Source organism: Hemitrygon akajei, chromosome 7, assembly GCF_048418815.1.
Source record: "Hemitrygon akajei chromosome 7, sHemAka1.3, whole genome shotgun sequence".
Lineage (NCBI taxonomy): Eukaryota > Metazoa > Chordata > Chondrichthyes > Myliobatiformes > Dasyatidae > Hemitrygon > Hemitrygon akajei.
Window position 1 is genome coordinate 130322408 of NC_133130.1, and position 19479 is coordinate 130341886.

The 19479-nt window shown below is 45.6% G+C and overlaps 1 protein-coding gene across 2 annotated transcripts in view; it reads right to left on the minus strand.

Moving 5' to 3' along the window:
* Window positions 1-19479, minus strand: part of ulk1b (unc-51 like autophagy activating kinase 1) — a 132165-nt gene that overhangs the window by 29003 nt on the left and 83683 nt on the right. For both annotated transcript variants that reach the window (XM_073051953.1, XM_073051952.1), the window contains exons 17-20: window positions 17661-17809; window positions 13606-13853; window positions 7685-7869; window positions 5605-5720 (exon numbers count right to left, since the gene is read on the minus strand). In XM_073051953.1, the coding sequence (XP_072908054.1) occupies window positions 5605-5720; window positions 7685-7869; window positions 13606-13853; window positions 17661-17809 (698 nt within the window). The remainder of the gene's footprint in view (window positions 1-5604; window positions 5721-7684; window positions 7870-13605; window positions 13854-17660; window positions 17810-19479) is intronic.

Consider the following 19479-nt stretch of genomic DNA (forward strand, 5'->3'; position numbering starts at 1 on the left):
GTGTTGTAGGAAAGATGGATGAGCTCAGAGCACGGATCAACTTGGAGAATTACGACATTGTAGACATTAGTGAGACCTGGTAGGGGCAGGAATGGCAGCTCAATGTTCTGGCGTTTTGTTGTTTTAGACATGATAAGAGCTGGAGAGATTAATGGGGGAGGAGTGGCATTACTAGTCAAAGAAAATGTCACGGCAATGCTCAGTCAGGGCAGACTGGAGAGCTCGTTTAATGAGGCTTTATGGGTAGAAATGAGGAATAAGAAAGGTATGACCCCATTTATGGCATTATATTATAGACCAACTAGCAGTCCATGGGATTTAGTGGAGCAAATCTGTAGAGAGATTGCAGATTGTTGCAAGAAACATAAGGTTGTGATAATAGGTGATTTAACTTTCCGCACGTTGACTGGAACTCCCATACTGTAAAAGGGCTGGACAGGAAAAAGTTTATCAAACATGTTCAGGTAAGTTTCCTTAATTAGTACATAGAAGTCCCAACTAAAGAGAGAGCAGTACTAGATCCTGTTAGGGAATGAGGCAGGGTAGGTGAAAGGAGTTTGTGTAGGGGAACTCTTTGCATCTTGTGATCATAATGCCATTAGTTTCAAAGTAAGTATGCAAAGAGATAGGTCTGGTCATGTGGTTGAAATTCTAAATTAGAGAAAGGTTAATTTTGTTGGCATCAGAAAAGATCTGGCAAGGATGGATTGAGACAGGATGTTTTCTGGCAAAGGAGTACGTGCTAAATGGGAGGCATTCAAAAGCGAAATTTTGAGAATACAGAACTTATATTCATAATAAAAAACACAAATAATAGGTTTAGGGGACCTTAGTTTTCAAGAGATTTGAGGCCCTGGTTAAGAGAAAAAAGGAGGTGTAGACAGGCAGGAACAAATCGGGTGCTTGAGGAGGATAAGAAATGTAACAGAACACTTAAGAAGGAAATTAGGAAGGCTGCAAGAAGGCATGAAGTTGCTCCAGCAGATAAGGTGAAGGAGAATCCTAAGGGCTTCTACAAATATATTAAGGGCAAAAAGATCGCAAGGGACAAAGTTGGTCCTCTGGAATATCAAAATGGTAATCTATGCATAGAGCCAAAAAGATGGGGGAGATCTTAAATAGATTTTTTGCATCTGTATTTAATTGGAAGACGGACACAGAGACTATAGGTGTGAGGAAATATAGCAACAAGGTCAAGTTCAAGTTTAATTGTCATTCAGCCATACGTGAATACCCATGAATAAAGCCAAATGAAAACGCATCACTTGGGTCTATGGTGTGAAGCATATTGGAGTATAAAAGTTGCAATGTAACCAAAACTATGTAGTCAGCTTTGTGTTTGCTATTTGCTATGTATGTGTCCAATTTAGTAGGAGAATGAAATCTCTGTTTTGTCTCTGTACTATTGAACACATCAGTGACTTAAGAATGTAGCCAAATAAGAAGACAATGGTGTGTTAATGAGAGGCTAGCTAAGAGATGTTGATTAGAACATGATTAAGTTAATGGGTAGAAACAATAGTGGCTGATGTACTAGTGATACGCAACTATAGACCGATTGGATATAGTAATGTAACTAAACCAGGAGATTGCTATAAAAAATGCTATGTACAAGGATCGGTGGGCAATCAGCGACTAGCTCAATGACTGTCTCAGCTTTGATTTGCAAGTTAAAGTTTAACACTTCTTGAAGAATCTCCTGCGTCTCCTGGTCGTTTGAGGGGCACGAGAAACCACGACAAGCACAGATATATTAAGAGCACAATGTGTATTAGCACAGATATATTAACAGTCATACACAGCACAAGAGCACAAGGCACATATAAGATAGCGGTAAAATAAAGTCCCTGAGCCCATGTATGTTGTAACAGTCTGCAGTTGATCACAATGCAACTTGTTTTCTGCTGAGCAAACACTGGGGGGCAGCAAACCTGGGAAGCTGCAACAGGGGCCACCACAGCTTGAGGCTTCGTCCACCCTAGGGCCAAGACCCCTGCCGTTTGTCAATAAAACAGCAAATCGGACGTCAGCATTCAACACCACCATTGTCTTGTGATCACAAGAAGAGCGACTAAGACAATTTCTCACTGCACATCGATGCCTCTCCGTCACAGGTGGCATTACGATCCACAGCAAGTCCAGCTCCTTCAGTTTCTCTGCCAACGAGCAACTCGCTGATGGGGTAGACCTGCGGTACTTTAACTTCTTTAACATTGCAGGGTCTTGCAATGTTTATAAAAGATCATAATGCCTTTGGTTGGCCCTGTAGAAGCCTGAGTGCTCCACCATCTTACTGGAAAGTTGAACAGTAGTAGTAGCAGGCCTGCGTTCGTCTCGATAGACCATGGATTTGCACCTTGGAAAGTTTCCAGGGCACAAGCCTGACTGGCAGTTGCCCAAGCTGTAAGTCTCCCCTCTCCACGCCACCGATGTTGTCCAAGGGAAGGCCATTAGGACCCAAGCAGCTTGGCACCGGTGTCGTCGCAGAGCAATGTGTTGTTAAGTGCCTTGCTCAAGGACACAAACACACTGCCTCAGCCAAGGCTCGAACCAGTGACCTTCAGGTTACTAGACGAACTCCTTAACCTCCCGGCCACGCGCCAACACGGAAAGTTGAACAGTGTTGTAGAGAAAGCTTTTGGCACGTTGGGCTTCATAAATCAAAGTATTGAGTACAGCAGGTGGGATGTTACGTTGAAATTGTATAAGACTTTGGTGAAGCCTAGTTTTGAGTATCGTGTGCAGTTTTGGTCACCTACCTATAGGAAAGATGTAACCAAGATTGAAAGAGCCCAGAAAAACTTTAAAGGATGTTCCAAGACTTGAGGGCATGAGTTATAAGGAAAGATTGAATAGGTCAGGACTTTATTCCTTGGAGCATAGGAGAATGAGGGGAGATTTGATAGAGGTATACAAAATTACGAGGTGTATAGCTAAGGTAAGTGCAAGCAGGCTTTTTCCACTGAGTTGGGGTGGGACTACGACTAGACGTCATGGGTTAAGGGTAAAAGGTTCAGAGGGAACATGAACGGGAGCTTCTTCACTCAGAGGGAATGAGCTGACAGTGGAAGTGGTGCATGTGAGTTTGATTTCAATGTTTAAGAGAGGTTTAGATAGGTACATGGATGGGAAGATTATGGAGGGCTATGGACCTGGTGCAGGTCAATGGAAGTAGACAGATGAATGGTTTGGCACGGACTAGATGGACCAAAGGGCCTGTAGTGCTCTTTGACTCTACGTGATGTTTCCTTATTGCTGAACAGTGAGACTTTGCTGTAAACTCTCCCCCAAGAGGAGGCATTGAGTGGTCAGTGCTTGGAAGGTGCTGCCAGGAGTGTGGTAGAGGCAGGTATAAGATATACAGGGGACACAGAGGCAGGTGTACAAGATAATAAGAGGCATAGATCGAATGCCAAGAACTTCTTCCCAGCACAGAATTGAGATCAAGATCCCTTTGGGGGCTTTTGCTATTGCTTGCATGGGTCAGTGCTTTTGCTGGTGGCAAGTGGGGGAAGCGGGAGGGGGGAGATTCGACGTTTCTGCTGCTCCTTGTGTGTGGGAGGGGAAGGGGCGACTTTGGGGTTCTGATGTTACTATCATTCATTCTTTGAGGTTTCTTGTTGTGTGGAGGTCTGTGAAGAGTAAGAATTTCAGGTGGTACACTGAATACATGCTCTGATATTAAATTGAACAGTTTGAACCTTATCAAACATCTTACTAAGATCCATATACACCACATCCACTGTTCTACCTTCATCAATGTGTTTTGTGTCACATCCTCAAGGAATTCAATCAGACTCACGAGGCAAGACCTGCCCCTCACAAAGCCATGCTGACTATGCTTCTTCAAATGCCTGGAAATCCTGTCTCTAAGAATCCTCTACAGTAGTTTGCCCACCACTGATGTAGGACACGGTGGTCTATAATTCCCAGCTTTATTCCTATTCCCTTTCCTGAGCAAGGGAATGGCATTTGCTACCCTCCAGTCACCTGGCATTACCACTGTGGCCAGAGAGGATGCCATCAAGGCTTACCTGCCATCAAAGACAGAGAGTATATACAGAAAAGGGCCAGTAACATCCTACCCGCCCTGCCCATGGTCTGTTTGTCCTACTCCCATCAGATGCCATCTTGTTGGCTCTTCACACAACCCTGGAACATCCGGACAGCAAAGATGCAGACGTCAGGATGCTCTTCATCGACTACAGCTCTGCATTTAACACCATCATCCCCTCAAAACTGATCAGTAAGCTCCAAGACCGGGCCCTCAACACCCCCTTGTGCGATTGAATCCTGGATTTCCTCGCTTGTAGAGCCCAGTCAGTTCGGATTGGCAAAAACATCTCCTCCACAATCTCCACCTGCACAGGAGCACCACAGGGATGTGTACTCAGCCCCCTGCTCCTCTCGCTTTACTCCTCCGACTGTGTGGCTAAGTACAGCTCCAACACCACGTTGAATCAGCATACAGGAGGGAGATTGAAAACTTGGCTGAGTGGTGTAATAACAACAACCTCTCACTCAATGTCAATAAGACCAAGGAGCTGATTGTGGACTTCAGGAGAGAGAAACCAGAGGTCCATTAGCCAGCAGTCGTTGGAGGATCAGAGGTGGAGAGGGCCAGTAACCTCAAACTCCCGGTTGTCACCATCTCAGAGGACCTGTCCTAGACCCATCGTATAAATATAATTGCGAAGAAAGCACGATAGCGCCTCTACTTCCTCAGGAGTCTGCAGAGATTCGACATGCCATCAAAAACCTTGGCAAACTTCTACAGGTGTGTGGTGGAAAGTGTGCTGACTGGCTGCATTACGGCCTGGTACGGGAACACCGATGCCTTCGGACAGAAGGTAGTGGATTTGGCCCAGTACATCACGGGTAAAACCCTCTCAGCCATTGAGCACATCTACATGAAACGTTGCCGTAGGAAAGCAGCATCCATCATCAGGCCCTGCTCTCTTCTCACTGCTGCCACTGGGTAAAAGGACTCACACTACCAGGTTCAAGAGCAGTTACTACCCCTCAACCATCAGGCTCTTGAACAAAAGGGAATAATTTCACTCACTTGCCCATCCATTGAGATGTTCCCACACCAATGATCTCATTTTTCCGATCCTGTGCAGTGGCCCCCTCCACACGGGACCCCGAGCAGCCGGTTAGAATTCTCCCCACTGTACTCCTGTAGGAATTTGCTGGAGTATTTGGTGACAGACCAGATCTCCTCAAAACTCCCAATGAAATGCAACTTCACAACTGCATCAATATCTTGGCCAGCATGGACCAGATGGGCCAAAGGGCCTGTTTCTGTGCAGGTGGGCCCAACCACTATTGCTCAAAACACCTACTCACTGTGATGGGCACTTCTGATCTCAATCGGCATTTGAAGCACATCTTGCAATTACACGGCAGAGCTAAATCTCCCCCAACACTCCGTAGTGCGCGGCAGTTCACACTGAGGGGCAGCAGAAGAGGCAAGCATTAGGAGAAGGGGAAGGGGTTGCCATGCTTGGGGCGCAGGGCCTCAAGGCACAGGGGGCACTACAGCCCCAGTCAGAGGTTATACCACTCTCCCCGAGTTAACAGGCCCGCTGCGGGCCCCATTACCTGCCACGTCCATCGGCCTCTCTGTGCTCAGGTTCTCGTTGCTGACGGCTTCTGTGGCCTGCCCTCCGAATGCTGCCTTCAGCAGCAGATCCGACAGCTTCCCGGCGCTGAGCGACCTGCAGGTTGGTACGACAGCTTTGTCAGCACGTGGATTACAGGAAACTACGCACCGACCAACTGGATACCCCTTACTGATCTTGTTAAGAGATTTGAACAGGAGTCAATCCTCGTTTATCTGAGCACATACTCAGTCTCGGGTGAAACCATCGCTACAGGGAGCATCTCCTCCGACTAATCAAAAACTCTTCAAACAGCTTTGAATATCCCCAACGACTCGGCCTCCACAGCCATCTGCAGCAATAAATTCCGCAGATTCACTACCCTCTGGCTAAAGAAATTCCTCCTCATCTCATTCAAAATGGAAAACATCCCTCTATTTTTAGAGGCGGTGCCCTCTGGTCCTAGACTCCCCCACTGTAGCAAATGTGCTCTTCACCTCACTCTACTAGGCCGAGCAATATTCGATAGGTTGCAAGGAGAATCCACCCCCGCTTTATTCTTCTAAACTCCGAGTACAGTCCCAGAGCCATCCAACTTTTCTGATATGTTAACCTTTTCACTCCCAGGATCATTTTCGTGAACCTCCTCTCAACCCTCTCCAACGTCAGCACATCCTTTCTTAGATAAAGGGCTCAAAACTGCTCACAATACTCCAAGTGCAGTCCGACCACTGCCTTATGAAGCCTCAGCAATACATCCTTATATCTCTCAGGATGAGGCTTTTCATTCCTGAAAAATGCCATCTCCTTCTCTCAGTTCCTCCGCCTTAGCCATATCTGCTCTCAGGGTGAGGCTTTTCATTCCAGAACTAATGAGATATCCACCTTCTTCAAAGAAAGGAGCTTTCCTTCTTCCACCATCAACACTGCCCTCACCCCCATCTCTTCCATTTCGCACACGTCAGTCCTCACCCCATCCTCTTGCCGACACACCAGGGATAGGGTTCCTCTTGTCCTCACCTACCACCCCAGTAGCCTCCACATCTAGCACATAATTCTCTGAAACTTCTGCCATCTCCAACGGGGTCCCACCACCAAGCACATCTTTCCCTCCCTCCCATTCTCTGTTTTCTGCAGGGATCACTCCCTACGTGACTCCCTTGTCCATTGTCCCTCCCCGCTGATCTCCCTCCTGGCACTTATCCTTGCAAGCGGAACAAATGCTTCACCTGCCCCTACACCTCCTCCCTCACCACCATTTAGGGCCCCAAACAGTCCTTCCAGGTGAGGTGACACTTCACCTGTGAGCCTGCTGGGGTCGTCTACTGTATTCGGTGCTCCTGGTGTGGCTTCCCTGTATATTGGTGAGACCTGGCATAGACTGGGAGACCACCGCTGAGCACCTACGCTGCGTCTACCAGAAAAACCGGGATCTCCCAGTGGCCACCACCAAGTCTACTTCCCATTCCCATTCTGAGATGTCAATCTACTCTACTGCCCAGATGAGGCCACACTCAGGTTGGAGGAACAACACCTTATATTCTGTCTAAGTAGCTTCCAACCTGATGGCATGAACATCGATTTCTTGAACTTCTGCTAATTGCCCCCCACTTCACCGTTCCCATTCCCATTTCCCCCTCTCACCTCATCTCTTTACCTGCCCATCACCTCCCTCTGGTGCTCCTTCCCTTCCCTTTCCTCCATGGTCTTCTGTCCTCTCCTATCGAATTCCCCCTTCTCTTCCTCGTTCACCAATCAATTTTGCAACTCTTTACTTCATCCCGGTTTCACCCCTCACCTACCACCTTGTACCTCTTCCTCCACCCCCCCCCCCACCTCATCTTGGCCAGACTCTCTTCGATAGATGCTGCCTGCCCTGCTGAGCTCCCCCAGTGTTTTGTGTGTATTGCAAACCTCCTCCTTCTCCCTCCTCAGCATGGTGGTTGCAGCCCTGCTGAGATGTGAATCTTAGCTAACTCCTTCCTTTACCCAGGGAGAGAGTACTGTTGACACCCCACTGACCCATCGTTTGAGGGCCCCAGTACCCCGGACAAGTGCCATGCTGGGGTTAGATATCAAACCTGCCGAAAGGTCCCTTCTCTTCATCGGCGGGCTTCTGCGCGTGTCCGAGCTGCTGGTGGTGGAAGTGGCCGAGATCGGGCGCCGTCCTGTTGCGACTGGAGGCCAGGGTCACACCCTGGTGAGTGAGCATCGTGACGAGGTTCTGGGTGCCGGGAGCCTCTGGGAACTCGAAGGGCGAGGACACCTGAGGAGACAACGTTGGAAGCTGACTAGTTGAGCTGTAACCTCGGTTGCCCAGAAGGAGCCTACAGTTCTCCCTTGTACTGACAACACAAAGATTCAAGATAGCTCAAGATTTAGATTGTTCAATGTCATTTCCTGTACACAATTGTAAAGGAGAACAAAACAGTTTCTACTCCAGATCTGATGCAGCCCATAAAACACAATAAAATAAAGAAAATGATAAAGAATAAACACAGTAGGTATAAATCCTGACTTTAAACCTATAGAAATACTGTGGAAGGACCGGAAGCAAGCAGTTCATGCCAGGAAGCCCACCAATATCCCAGAGTTGCAGCAGTTTCGGAATGAGGAATGTCCTAAAATTCCTCCAAGCAGATGACCAGGACTGATCAACAGTTGGTTGAAGTTATTGCTGTACAAGGGGGTCACACCAGTTACGGAAAGCAAAGGTTCACCTACTTCTTCCAACAATATCGGATTGTTTTTCTCAATAAATAAATGAAGAAGCATAATGTTTTTTTTCTGTTATTTATTTAATTGGGTTCTCTTTATCCAGTTTTAGCACTTGCCTGAAGAACTGATCACATTTTAGGTGATATTCAAGCAGATATAGAGAAAATTCTACAAGGTTCACAAACTTTCTAGCACCACTGTACATAAGATAGCCTATATACACAGATTGACTGTATGTCCACAAAGTGACACTAGGCACAGGAGGTGGCTCTGACAGGAAGTGGTAAAATAGTGGTGGTTGGGGGTGTGGAGGGGTGGGTTAGTGGATGGAGGTGTTGATCAGCCTCACTGCCTGGGGAAAGTAACTGTTTCTGAGTCTGGTGGTCCTGGTGTGGATGCTGCGTAACCTCCTCCCCGATGGGAGTGGGACAAACAGTGCATGAGCAGGGTGGGTGGGATCCTTCACGATGTCATTGGTCCCTCGTGGCATCTTTCTGTATAGACCTCACTCAGCAATCCCTCACTCAATGTCAGCAAGACCAAGGAGCTGATTATTGACTTCAGGAGGAGGAAATCGGCCAGTGGAGAGGGTCAGCAACTTTGTGTTACCATTTCAGTGGGCCTGTCCTGGGTTGGTAAGAAAGCACGGCAGTGCCTCTAGTTCCTGCGGCACTTGCGAAGATTTGGCACGACATCTACAACCTCTATTGATGTGTGGCAGAGCGTCTGTTGACTGGCACCAATGCCCTTGAATAGGGGTGGAGGGGGGATGTGCTAAGCAGATGCCACACTTTGCCCAAGATGACAAATAAAGCCAATCTTTAAAAATCTTTTTTCTTGTGATCTCCCTGGATCCATGGTTACCCTTGCCAAACCCCTTTGTGCCCACCTCTCACCAGCTGTGAGTCCCATCCACACCAGCTGCAGCCGCATTCTTGCTACTTCCCCTGAAGCCTGTGGATCAGGACACACCGAGCACAAAACACGGGCTGACAGTACGACCAGAACAATTTGCTTCTGTTTTCAACCACTGTATTTTCTTTACTTATTTAGAGACAGAGCACATAACGGGCCTTTCTGGTCTAATGAGCCACACAGCTCACGAGCCCACCTATTTAACACTAGTCAAGTCGCAGGACAAGTTACTAAGACTAATTAACGGTAGCTGTATCACTGGAATGTTGGAGGAAACCGGAGCACCTGGAGAAAACGCAAACGTCCTTGGAGAGGAAAGTACAAACTCCTTACAGATGGTGTGATATATGAACTCCGAACTCTGACACATGGCATCACAGTCAGCACTATGCTACCCCATAGCTGGATGCAGGAAACTACCAGATGACGAGCAGATGGCTTTATTGTGTATTTACTATTTCAATAATATATTTTTTTCTTCTTCTTTTCAAATCTTTTTATTATTATTATTATTATTATTATTATTCAAAAATAGCACAAGTACATCAAAGTAACAACACTCACAATGCCTCAAAAAAGGAGAAATTTTCAAAAATTTTCAATCCTTCAATAATATTTTAGTCATTTTGTATATTCAGTGCCTATAAAAAGCATTCCCCCCTGCGGAAAGCAGAAAGTGAGGGGGGGGGGGAGGGAAAGATGTGTTTGGTGGTGGGGGGGGCATGGAATTGATAATTGATCAAATTATCCAAATAATTGATTGCATAAATATTCACCCCCTTTAATATGACCCAGCAAATCATCACTGGTGCAGACAATTGGTTTTAGAAGTCACATAATTAGTTAAATGGAGATCACAGTGTGCAGTCAAGGTGTTTCGATTGATTATAGTAAAAATACACCTGTGTCTGGAAGGTCCAACTGCAGGTGAGTCAGTATCCTGGCAAAAACTACACCATGAAGACCAAAGATCACTCTAAGCAACTCCGTGAAAAGGTCTTTGAAAAGATGGATACAAGGAAATTTCTAAGTTGGCGTGAAGCAAATACCGCACATCACCAAAAACACACCATCCCTACCGTGAAGCATGGTGGTGGCTGCATCATGCTGTGGGGATGCTTCACTGCAGCAGGCCCTGGAAGGCTTGTGAAGGTAGAGGGTAAAATGAACACAGCAAAATACAGGGAAATCCTGGAGGAAAACCTGATGCAGTCTGCAAGAGATCTGTGACTTGGGAGAAGATTTGTTTTCCAGCAAGACAATGACCCCAAGCACAAAGCTTGGCTACAAAGGAACAGCTTAAAAACAACAAAGTTAATGTCCTGGAGTGGCCAAGTCAGAGTCCAGTCCTCAATCCAAATGAAAATTCGTGGCTGGACTTGAAAAGGGCTGTTCACTCATGATCCCCTTACAATCTGACAGAGCTTGAGCTGTTCTGTAAAGAAGAATGGGGGAAAAATAGGTGTCCAGATGTGCAAAGCTGGTAGAGACCCATCCACACAGACTCAAGGCTGTAACTGCTGCCAAGGGCGCATCTACTAAATACAGGTCCACAATCCCTTATTCAAAATCCTTGGGGCCAGTTGCATTTTGGAATTCAGAATTTTTCGGATTTCAGAATCCCTCCTTATTGGTTCCGGGACCCCCCCCCCCCCCCACGGATACTAAAAAGCACGTATGCTCAAGTCCCTTGTTTAACCTGTCTCAGTGTGGGCGGACTTTAGGACCCGGTGGAACTCTGGACCTACGCACATCCTCCCGTATACTTTAAATCATCTCTAGATTACTTATAATACCTAATACAATATAAATGCTATGTAAATAGTTGTTATACTGTATTATTTAGGGAATAATGACAAGGAAAAAAATTTATTTCCAACAAAAACATTCAATAAAACATGAAAATATACAGCTTCAAACGAACCGAATCAAACACATGGTAAATGACTTTTTGGAATAAATGTAGAATGTCACTGTCACTATAAAACTTCAGTTACTTGTCTTTCTGTTTCTTTAAATCATATACAGTGGTAGTTCCAAAACCATATTCTTCAGTTACGTCTGAGTTACGTCAGCTGTTGGCAAAATGTGATGTGGCAGCACGAGCAGAGGCCGCCAGACGACAGTTGTGGCTCCGCGCTCGTACTGGTTACACGTGCATTTGCTGTTCGCTGATATTTTGTGTTCACTGTTGACTTTGTGTTTAATTTCACTGTGAAAATGTCAAAAAGAGCTGCAGATACCCCTATGGGTAACAATGAGAAAAAGAGAAGGAAGCATCTATTATTATCAGTATTGCAGAAAGTGGAGTTATTGCAGAAGCTTGATCGTGGTGTGTCTGTGCGGCATCTTACTGAAGAATATGGTGTCGGAACTACCACTGTATATGATTTAAAGAAACAGAAAGACAAGTAACTGAAGTTTTATAGTGACAGTGACATTCTACATTTATTCCAAAAAGTCATTTACCATGTGTTTTGATTTGGTTCGTTTGAAGCTGTATATTTTTATGTTTTATTGAATGTTTTTGTTGGAAATAAAATTCTTTTCTTGTCATTATTCCCTAAATAATACAGTATAACAGCTACTTACATAGCATTTATATTGTATTAGGTATTATAAGTAATCTAGAGATGATTTAAAGTATACGGGAGGATGTGCGTAGGTCCAGAACTCCGCCAGGTCCTAAAGTCCACCCGCATTGAGACAGGTTAAACAAGGGACTTGAGCATACCTGTTTATTACTATCCATGGGGGGGTCCCGGAACCAATAAGGAGGGATTTTGAAATCCGAAAAATTCTGAATTCCAAAATGCAACTGGCCCCAAGGATTTCGAATAAGGGAATATGAACCTGTACAGCATATGAAGAGACAGTCAAGTTTAAAAAAAAGCATCGTGGCACATATACTTCGGAAGAGAAGACACGATCGAGTTTTGTTTTTAAAGAAAGGCCGTAAATGGAAGAACTCAGGGTTCATAAAGTGTGAGTAATGTACATGATAATAATTATTTAAACTAAAACAGAAATGGCTGGCTACATTGGAAAGATTGATGAGTTTGATTACACAATGGATAACTGACTCATGAATACTGAGCTATTGGAACACTATTTTGGAGCCAATGAGAAACAAGTGCCAATTTTGCTGAGTTCATTAGATTTAAAAACATACAGTTTGCTTTGAAGCTTAACTGCTTCAAACAAAATATATAGATTACTCAAATATTATTGAAATATTAAATAGACACCAGGCTTCCCCTCCCCAACAACATTAAAAAAGTTAAATATTTGTATTATTTATTATATTATTCTGGCTTCTGTGCCCTTTTCTTTCACTAAAGGAGAAGCTAAAGATGGCACCAGAAGGAGATTTCTTCCAGTTTATCTGTGACACAGTTTAATTTTGTCTCTTTTATGTCTTTTTTTAACTCTTGAGGTGAATGGGCTCCTGTCGGAGACGGTGATCTGCAGCTGCGCTCGAAATGTGGTTTTTCAGTCTCGGAGCTCGCTGAGTGCCCTAGCATTTTTGGTAACTCCAGGTGCAGCCTGGAGGAGGTGTGTCTTCGCCAGTGTCACCCACTGAAGTGTCGCGGGAGACTGAAACATCGAGACAGCAGTGTACGCTGCTGTTGAAATAAGCGACACAGTAGATTAACATGGAGTCAGTGCGCTGCTGGCCCCCTGTCTGGTGTGGCAGGAGTTAGTGAGAAAGAGAGTGCTGTTGGGATGGACAGTAACTTTCCGATGGACTCCAGATCTTGGTCTCTCTGGGGGCTTTGCTACTGCTTGCACGGTGGGTGGTGGGGCTGAAGCTTCTGTCGAGGCAGGTGGGGGGAGGGGAAGCAGGGAGGGGTGATGCTTTTGCTGCTGTTTGTGCGTGGGAGGGAGCAGGGGCACTTCAGGGTTCTAATGTTTTTCTGTCATTCATTCTTTGGGGATTTTCATATTTGGTGGATGTCCGTGAAGAGTAAGAATTTCAGGTTGTCTACAGTATGCATTCTCTGATAGTAGAATTAAACAACCGAATCTTTCCAGTTCTGATGAAGGGCTTCAGCCTGAAATCTGACCGTTTACTTTCCTTCATAGATACTGCCTAACCAGCTAACTTTCACATCTTATATATCAGTTATAATAAAACCGAGTTGTGGCCACCATTAAGCCTCACATCTGTCCATGCATAGCCCCTCACCTATCACTCACAAGCCTCCCCCCACCACTTTATTCTGGCCTCTGCCCCCTTCCTTTCCAGTCCTAATGAAGAGTGTCAGCCAGAAACATTGACGGTTTATTCCACTCCATAGATGCTACCTGACCTGCTGAGTCCCCCCGGAAAAATAACCTTCCCCCAGGTTCACACCAGCAATGGTACCTTGGTTGGCGATCCCACGATGGTGGGGAGTGGGCTCCTCTGAATTAACTCGGAGAGTTTGGGGGACAGCTTCATCTGTCTGCAGGACTGCTGTGGCGGGCTCTGAAGAGGCTGGGCCATACCGGCCACCAGCGGCTCAGAATATTGCTTCTTCATCTTCTGTTGGTAGTGCAGTGTGTCTGAAAGATTGGGCGCACTGTGCAGCCGGGAGCCCAGCCCATGCTGGTGAGGTTCTGGTGGCAGGACACCTGGTTTCAAAACAGCAATCCGTTACCTTCGGACCACGGTATCATACATGGTTGCCTCTCACTCTGAGTTAACTCTGCCTCGGAAAAGCAGCCAGCATCACCATGACCCCTCCCATCCCAGACATTCCCTCTACTTCCCCCTTCCACAGACAAGGAGATACCAAAACCCGGAAGTACGTGGCACCAGGCTCAAGGACAGCTCCTACCACACTGAATCCGAATCAGAACCAGGTTTAATATCATTGGCATATGTCGTGAAATTTGTTAACTTTATGGCAGCAATACATTGAAATACATAATAATATAGAAAAAACTGTGAATTACAGTAAGTATATCCTGTATCTATTAAATAGTTAAATAAGTACTGCAAAAATAGAAATAAAAAAGTAGTGAGGTGGTGTTCATGGGTTCACTGTCCATTCAGTAATCCGATGGCAGAGGGGAAGAAGCTGTTCCTGAATCATTGAGTGTGTGTCTTCAGGCTCCTGTACCTCCTCCCTGATGGCAGAGGGGAAGAAGCTGTTCCTGAATCACTGAGTGTGTGTCTTCAGGCTCCTGTACCTCCTCCCTGATGGCAGAGGGGAAGAAGCTGTTCCTGAATCACTGAGTGTGTGTCTTCAGGCTCCTGTACCTCCTCCCTGATGGCAGAGGGGAAGAAGCTGTTCCTGAATCGCTGAGTGTGTGTCTTCAGGCTCCTGTACCTCCTCCCTGATGGCAGAGGGGAAGAAGCTGTTCCTGAATCACTGAGTGTGTGTCTTCAGGCTCCTGTACCTCCTCCCTGATGGCAGAGGGGAAGAAGCTGTTCCTGAATCACTGAGTGTGTGTCTTCAGGCTCCTGTACCTCCTCCCTGATAGCAGAGGGGAAGAAGCTGTTCCTGAATCGCTGAGTGTGTGTCTTCAGGCTCCTGTACCTCCTCCCTGATGGCAGAGGGGAAGAAGCTGTTCCTGAATCGCTGAGTGTGTGTCTTCAGGCTCCTGTACCTCCTCCCTGATGGCAGAGGAGAAGAAGCTGTTCCTGATTCGCTGAGTGTGTGTCTTCAGGCTCCTGTACCTCCTCCCTGATGGTAGCAATGAGAAGAGGGCATGTCCTGGGTGATGGGGTCCTTAATGATGGATGCTGCCATTGAGACATCGCTCCTTGAAGACGTCCTGGATGCTATGGATGCTGGTGCCCGTGATGGAGCTGACTAAGTTTACAACTCACTGCAGCTTGCTTCGATCCTGTACAGTAGCACCCCCCCCCCCCCCCCATACCAGACGGTGATGCAGCCAGTCAGAACGCTCTCCACGGTACATCTGTAGAAATTTGCGAGTGTCTTTAGTGACATATCAAACCTCCTCAGACTCCAAGTGGAACATGCTCTCTTCTCATTACTACCATCAGGGAGGAGGCACAGGAGCCTTTTCTGAATGGTCCACGAGCACCATCTCACTAGTCCTTCATCCGAATTATTGATTATATTGTAAGATAGCGCAATTGTTATGTCTTTGCTGCAAAGCAACATATTTCACATCATACATGCCAGTGATTGATTCTAATTCTGATTATTGAAAGTTCAAAGTTCAAAGTACATTTACTATCAAAGTATGTATACGCTATACAACCTTGCAGTTCGTTCCTTACAGGCAGCCACAAAGCAAAGAAACCCAAAAGAACCCATCTATATATAAATAAAAGACTGTTGAACACCCAATGTGCAGAGAGGGAAAAAACAAATCCTTCAAACGATACTTACTGCCCATCACGCTGCTGGAATTTAGGGCAGCAGTGAAGGTTCTCCATCTCTGGTGGTGTTCAGAGTGTCAGTAGCTTCCTCTCAGTTTTCACTACTGTCAGTCATGCAAGTCCCAGGTGGAGACTCAGGAATACTGTCACACTCAGGGGGAGAAGAAATTTTCATTGCTGTTTCCATAACAATTTTGTTTTACCAGTCAGGGTTGTTAGCCCTGAACTGAACCCTCGAACCTGGAGGTCTGGTGGATCACTCTTAGTCTGACCTTCACCCTTAGACCTGTTAGGTATAGGCGACCCTACCGAGAGCCAAAGCATAAAGCCCTAACTCCAGCCAACACAGCTCTCTGGGTTATCGAGGCACACAAGCCTCCAAACACAATAAAGTTGTGATCCTTTTGGAGACATGCAAACCGTAATTGCAAGCGTTCTGAACTGAAGTCCATGAAGGGAGTCTGTCCTTGAACTCTTAGTTCAGCGCACAGCCGAGTAATCATCATGGAGAAGCGAGCTGAACCAGCCTGTCCCCCGTCTCAGGCCCCAACACCCTGACCTTTCCAATCCGGCTCGGCGCCTAGATCAATGTCCAAGCATTGGGTTCAGTCGCTTCGATCTGCACGGGGCCTGTGCCCAACCTTTCTGATTCGGCCTGGTGCTTAAGTTGAATGAACCTCAGGTTTTCTTTGCTCTTGGCAATGTCCCACTGCCTCGCCTCGGTTCTGCCACACCGAATTGCCCCCGAGTCCAAAGGGAAGTTACAGACTATTGCTTACGATGATCGTTTACCAGAGAAAGAGTGATTAACAAAGTATTTAGTTGTCTTCCTTGTTTCATCAGCCACCAGCCAGAAGTCGCCGAGATTCACCAGCGCCAACTTGAACCAAAACAGTATCCCTGGTACAAGATGAATCCTGGACCACACAACCTACTTCATCATGGACTCACACCTTATTGTCTGCCTGCACTGCACTTTCTCCTTTACTGTAATAAAATTCTTCCCTCCCCTCTTCTCTCCTCACCTGCCTGGTGCCCCTCCTCTTTCCCTTTTTCCTGTGCTCCACTCTCCTCTCCTGTCGGATGCCTTCCTCTCCAGCCCTTTACCTTTCCCATCAGAAGGAGAAATCAATGTCCGTGCCAGATGGAAGATAAGGTGTTGCTCCTCCACCCTGAGGGTGGCCTCATCGTGGCACAAGAGGAGGCCACGGACCGACACGTCGAGCATGAATGGGGATAGGAATTAAAATGTTTGGCCACTGGGAGGTTCCACTTTTGGCAGATGGAGTGGATATAACACCACATCTACTGCTCATGTTTCGTCTGTCTTTATAACTCAACCCCTCCAGTCCCAGTAACACTCTTTTAAATCTCCTTTGCACTGTTCTAAGCTCAATGATATCTTTCCTACGCCAGGCAGCCAGAACTGCGGGCAACGAAGTAATAATAAATTCTGCTAACGGGTGGTGTGTGATGGAAGACATGGAACAAGACACTGCACTGTAGACGCACTTGAACGGATAATCCTACAAAAGGTAGTGGATACAGCCCAGTACCTCCCAGCCACTGAACACATCTACATTAAACGCTATCACAGGAAAGCAGCATCCATCATCAGGCCCTGCTCTCTTCTCACTGCTGCCACTGGGTAAAAGGACTCACACTACCAGGTTCAAGAGCAGTTACTACCCCTCAACCATCAGGCTGTTGAACAAAAGGGAATAATTTCACTCATTTGCCCATCCATTGAGATGTTCCCACACCAATGATCTCATTTTAAGGACTCTTATCTCATTATTTATTGCTATTTATTTATATTTGCATTTACACAGTTTGTTGTCTTCTGAACTCAGGTTGATTGATCCTGTTATACTTACTATTCTATAGAGTTGCTGAGAATGCCCACAGGAAAATGAATCTCAGGGTTGTATATGCTGACATATACGTACTCTGACAATAAAATTTACTTTGAACTTTGTGCATACGGCCCTTCACTCAGAACGTGACACACGCACCTTCTGCTAGGTGTGCACACTCCAGGTAGGGATGTTTCCTCGCAGAGTGCCCAGCGGACAGCCTACCTTGTGACAAGGGTGGGTAAAGGTTGAAGCTTCCCAAAGACGACGCTCGATGGTGTGTGGCGCCCTGGTCTCCGTACTGAGGAGGAGACGCTCCTGTTTTGTTGAGTCCCAGTGGATTTGTGCTGCAGGACCTTCCAAATGCCTCTGACCTAAAGGTGAAAGATAATGATTTAAAGATTAACTTTACAGTACTGTGCAAAAGTTTTAGGTACATATATATAGCCAGGGTGCCCAAATTTGTCCCATTTTTCCACGTTTGGCCCATTACCTTCTAAACCTTTCCATTGGGACAAAGGTCTTGTTCCTGTGCCGTACTCTTCAATGCTCGATGGGTCAAAGGATTTAATGGGCAAAGAAGTGGCAGATGGAATACAGTGTCAGGAAGTGTCTGGTCATGCAGTTTGGTAGAAGGAATAAAGATGTAGACTATTTTCTAAATGGGGAGAAAATTCTAAAAAACTGAGGTGCAAAGGAGCTTGGGAGTCTATGTGCAGGAATCCCAAAAGTTTAACTTGCAGGTTGAGTTAGTGGTGCGGAAGGCAATAGTTAGCATTCATTTCGAGAGTACAGTACTAGAATATAAAAGCAAGGATGTAATATTGAGGATTTGTAAGGCATTGGTCAGACTGCACTTCCGAGTATTATGTATTGCAATGTACTGCTGTCGCAAAACAACAAATTTCTTGACTTACACCGATGATATTAAAACTGATTCTGATTCTGACTTTTAATTCAACAGTCCTGTTGCTGTTGCCGATGTTAGGTCGCTCCCATACAGGCTTACTTCCTTGCTGGCTTCTCAACTTTAAACCAAATTGGAAATCCTGCCAAGCTATGGTGACTCTTTCCTAAAGGATCTTCTATTAAGAACTTATTAATCAATCCCTCCTCAATACGCAGTAAGAAAGGAACCAGTCCCCTAGCTACACACACAATGTGCTGGAGGAACTCAGCAGGTTTTTCTTGCTCTCTGCTCCCTGATTGGATCCTCAATGAAGAGACCTATCAGAATACGAACTCGTTCTTGAAACCATCATTGACATTTTTATTTGTTCAATAGCACTGGACAATAAAGATTTTGATTCCTGAATATTTTTGGGTGTAGCTTAATGATTTTGAGCTGCTGATCATGAAAATCTCCATGAAATTTCCCTATCACACACCATTTTTTAAAAAAATCACCTATTTTTGTTATTTCAATTCATAATTCAAGTCAGAATACCTGATGCCAAGATTAAGGAAGGCATTTTTGTTGGTCCACAAATCAAACAGGTCATCAATGACAGGCAACTTAAAGAACTTCTAGTGGGACCAGAGAAAATCACATGGAAGGCATCCAAGGAAGTTAAAAATTTTCTGGGCAACTATAGGACACCAAACTCCAGGCAGCTGGTTGACAACATGGTTCAAGCACACAAAACCATGAAGTGCAACATGTCACTACAGATTCATTTTCTGCATTCCCGTTTAGACTTCTCCCCCGCAAACCTTGAAGCTGTCAGTGATGAGCACGGCGAAAGATTTCACCAGGACATTGTGCTTGTGGAGAAACCTGATTCTAATTCAGGTTATCAAGGCAACTGGAGTCCATCAATACTGGCTGACTATTGTTGGACACTTAAACAAGAAGCCTCAGACACTGAGCACAAATGAAAATCATCAATAAAACATTTCTAGCTGAGATAAACTATTGCAAAGCATCAGTATTGTTATGCAATGAAACACATTATATTCAATAGAAGTTAATTTCTTGTTTCTCCAAATTGTGATATGAATAATTTGAAATTATATTTGTGTTCAGCACCAAGTGGTCTATCAT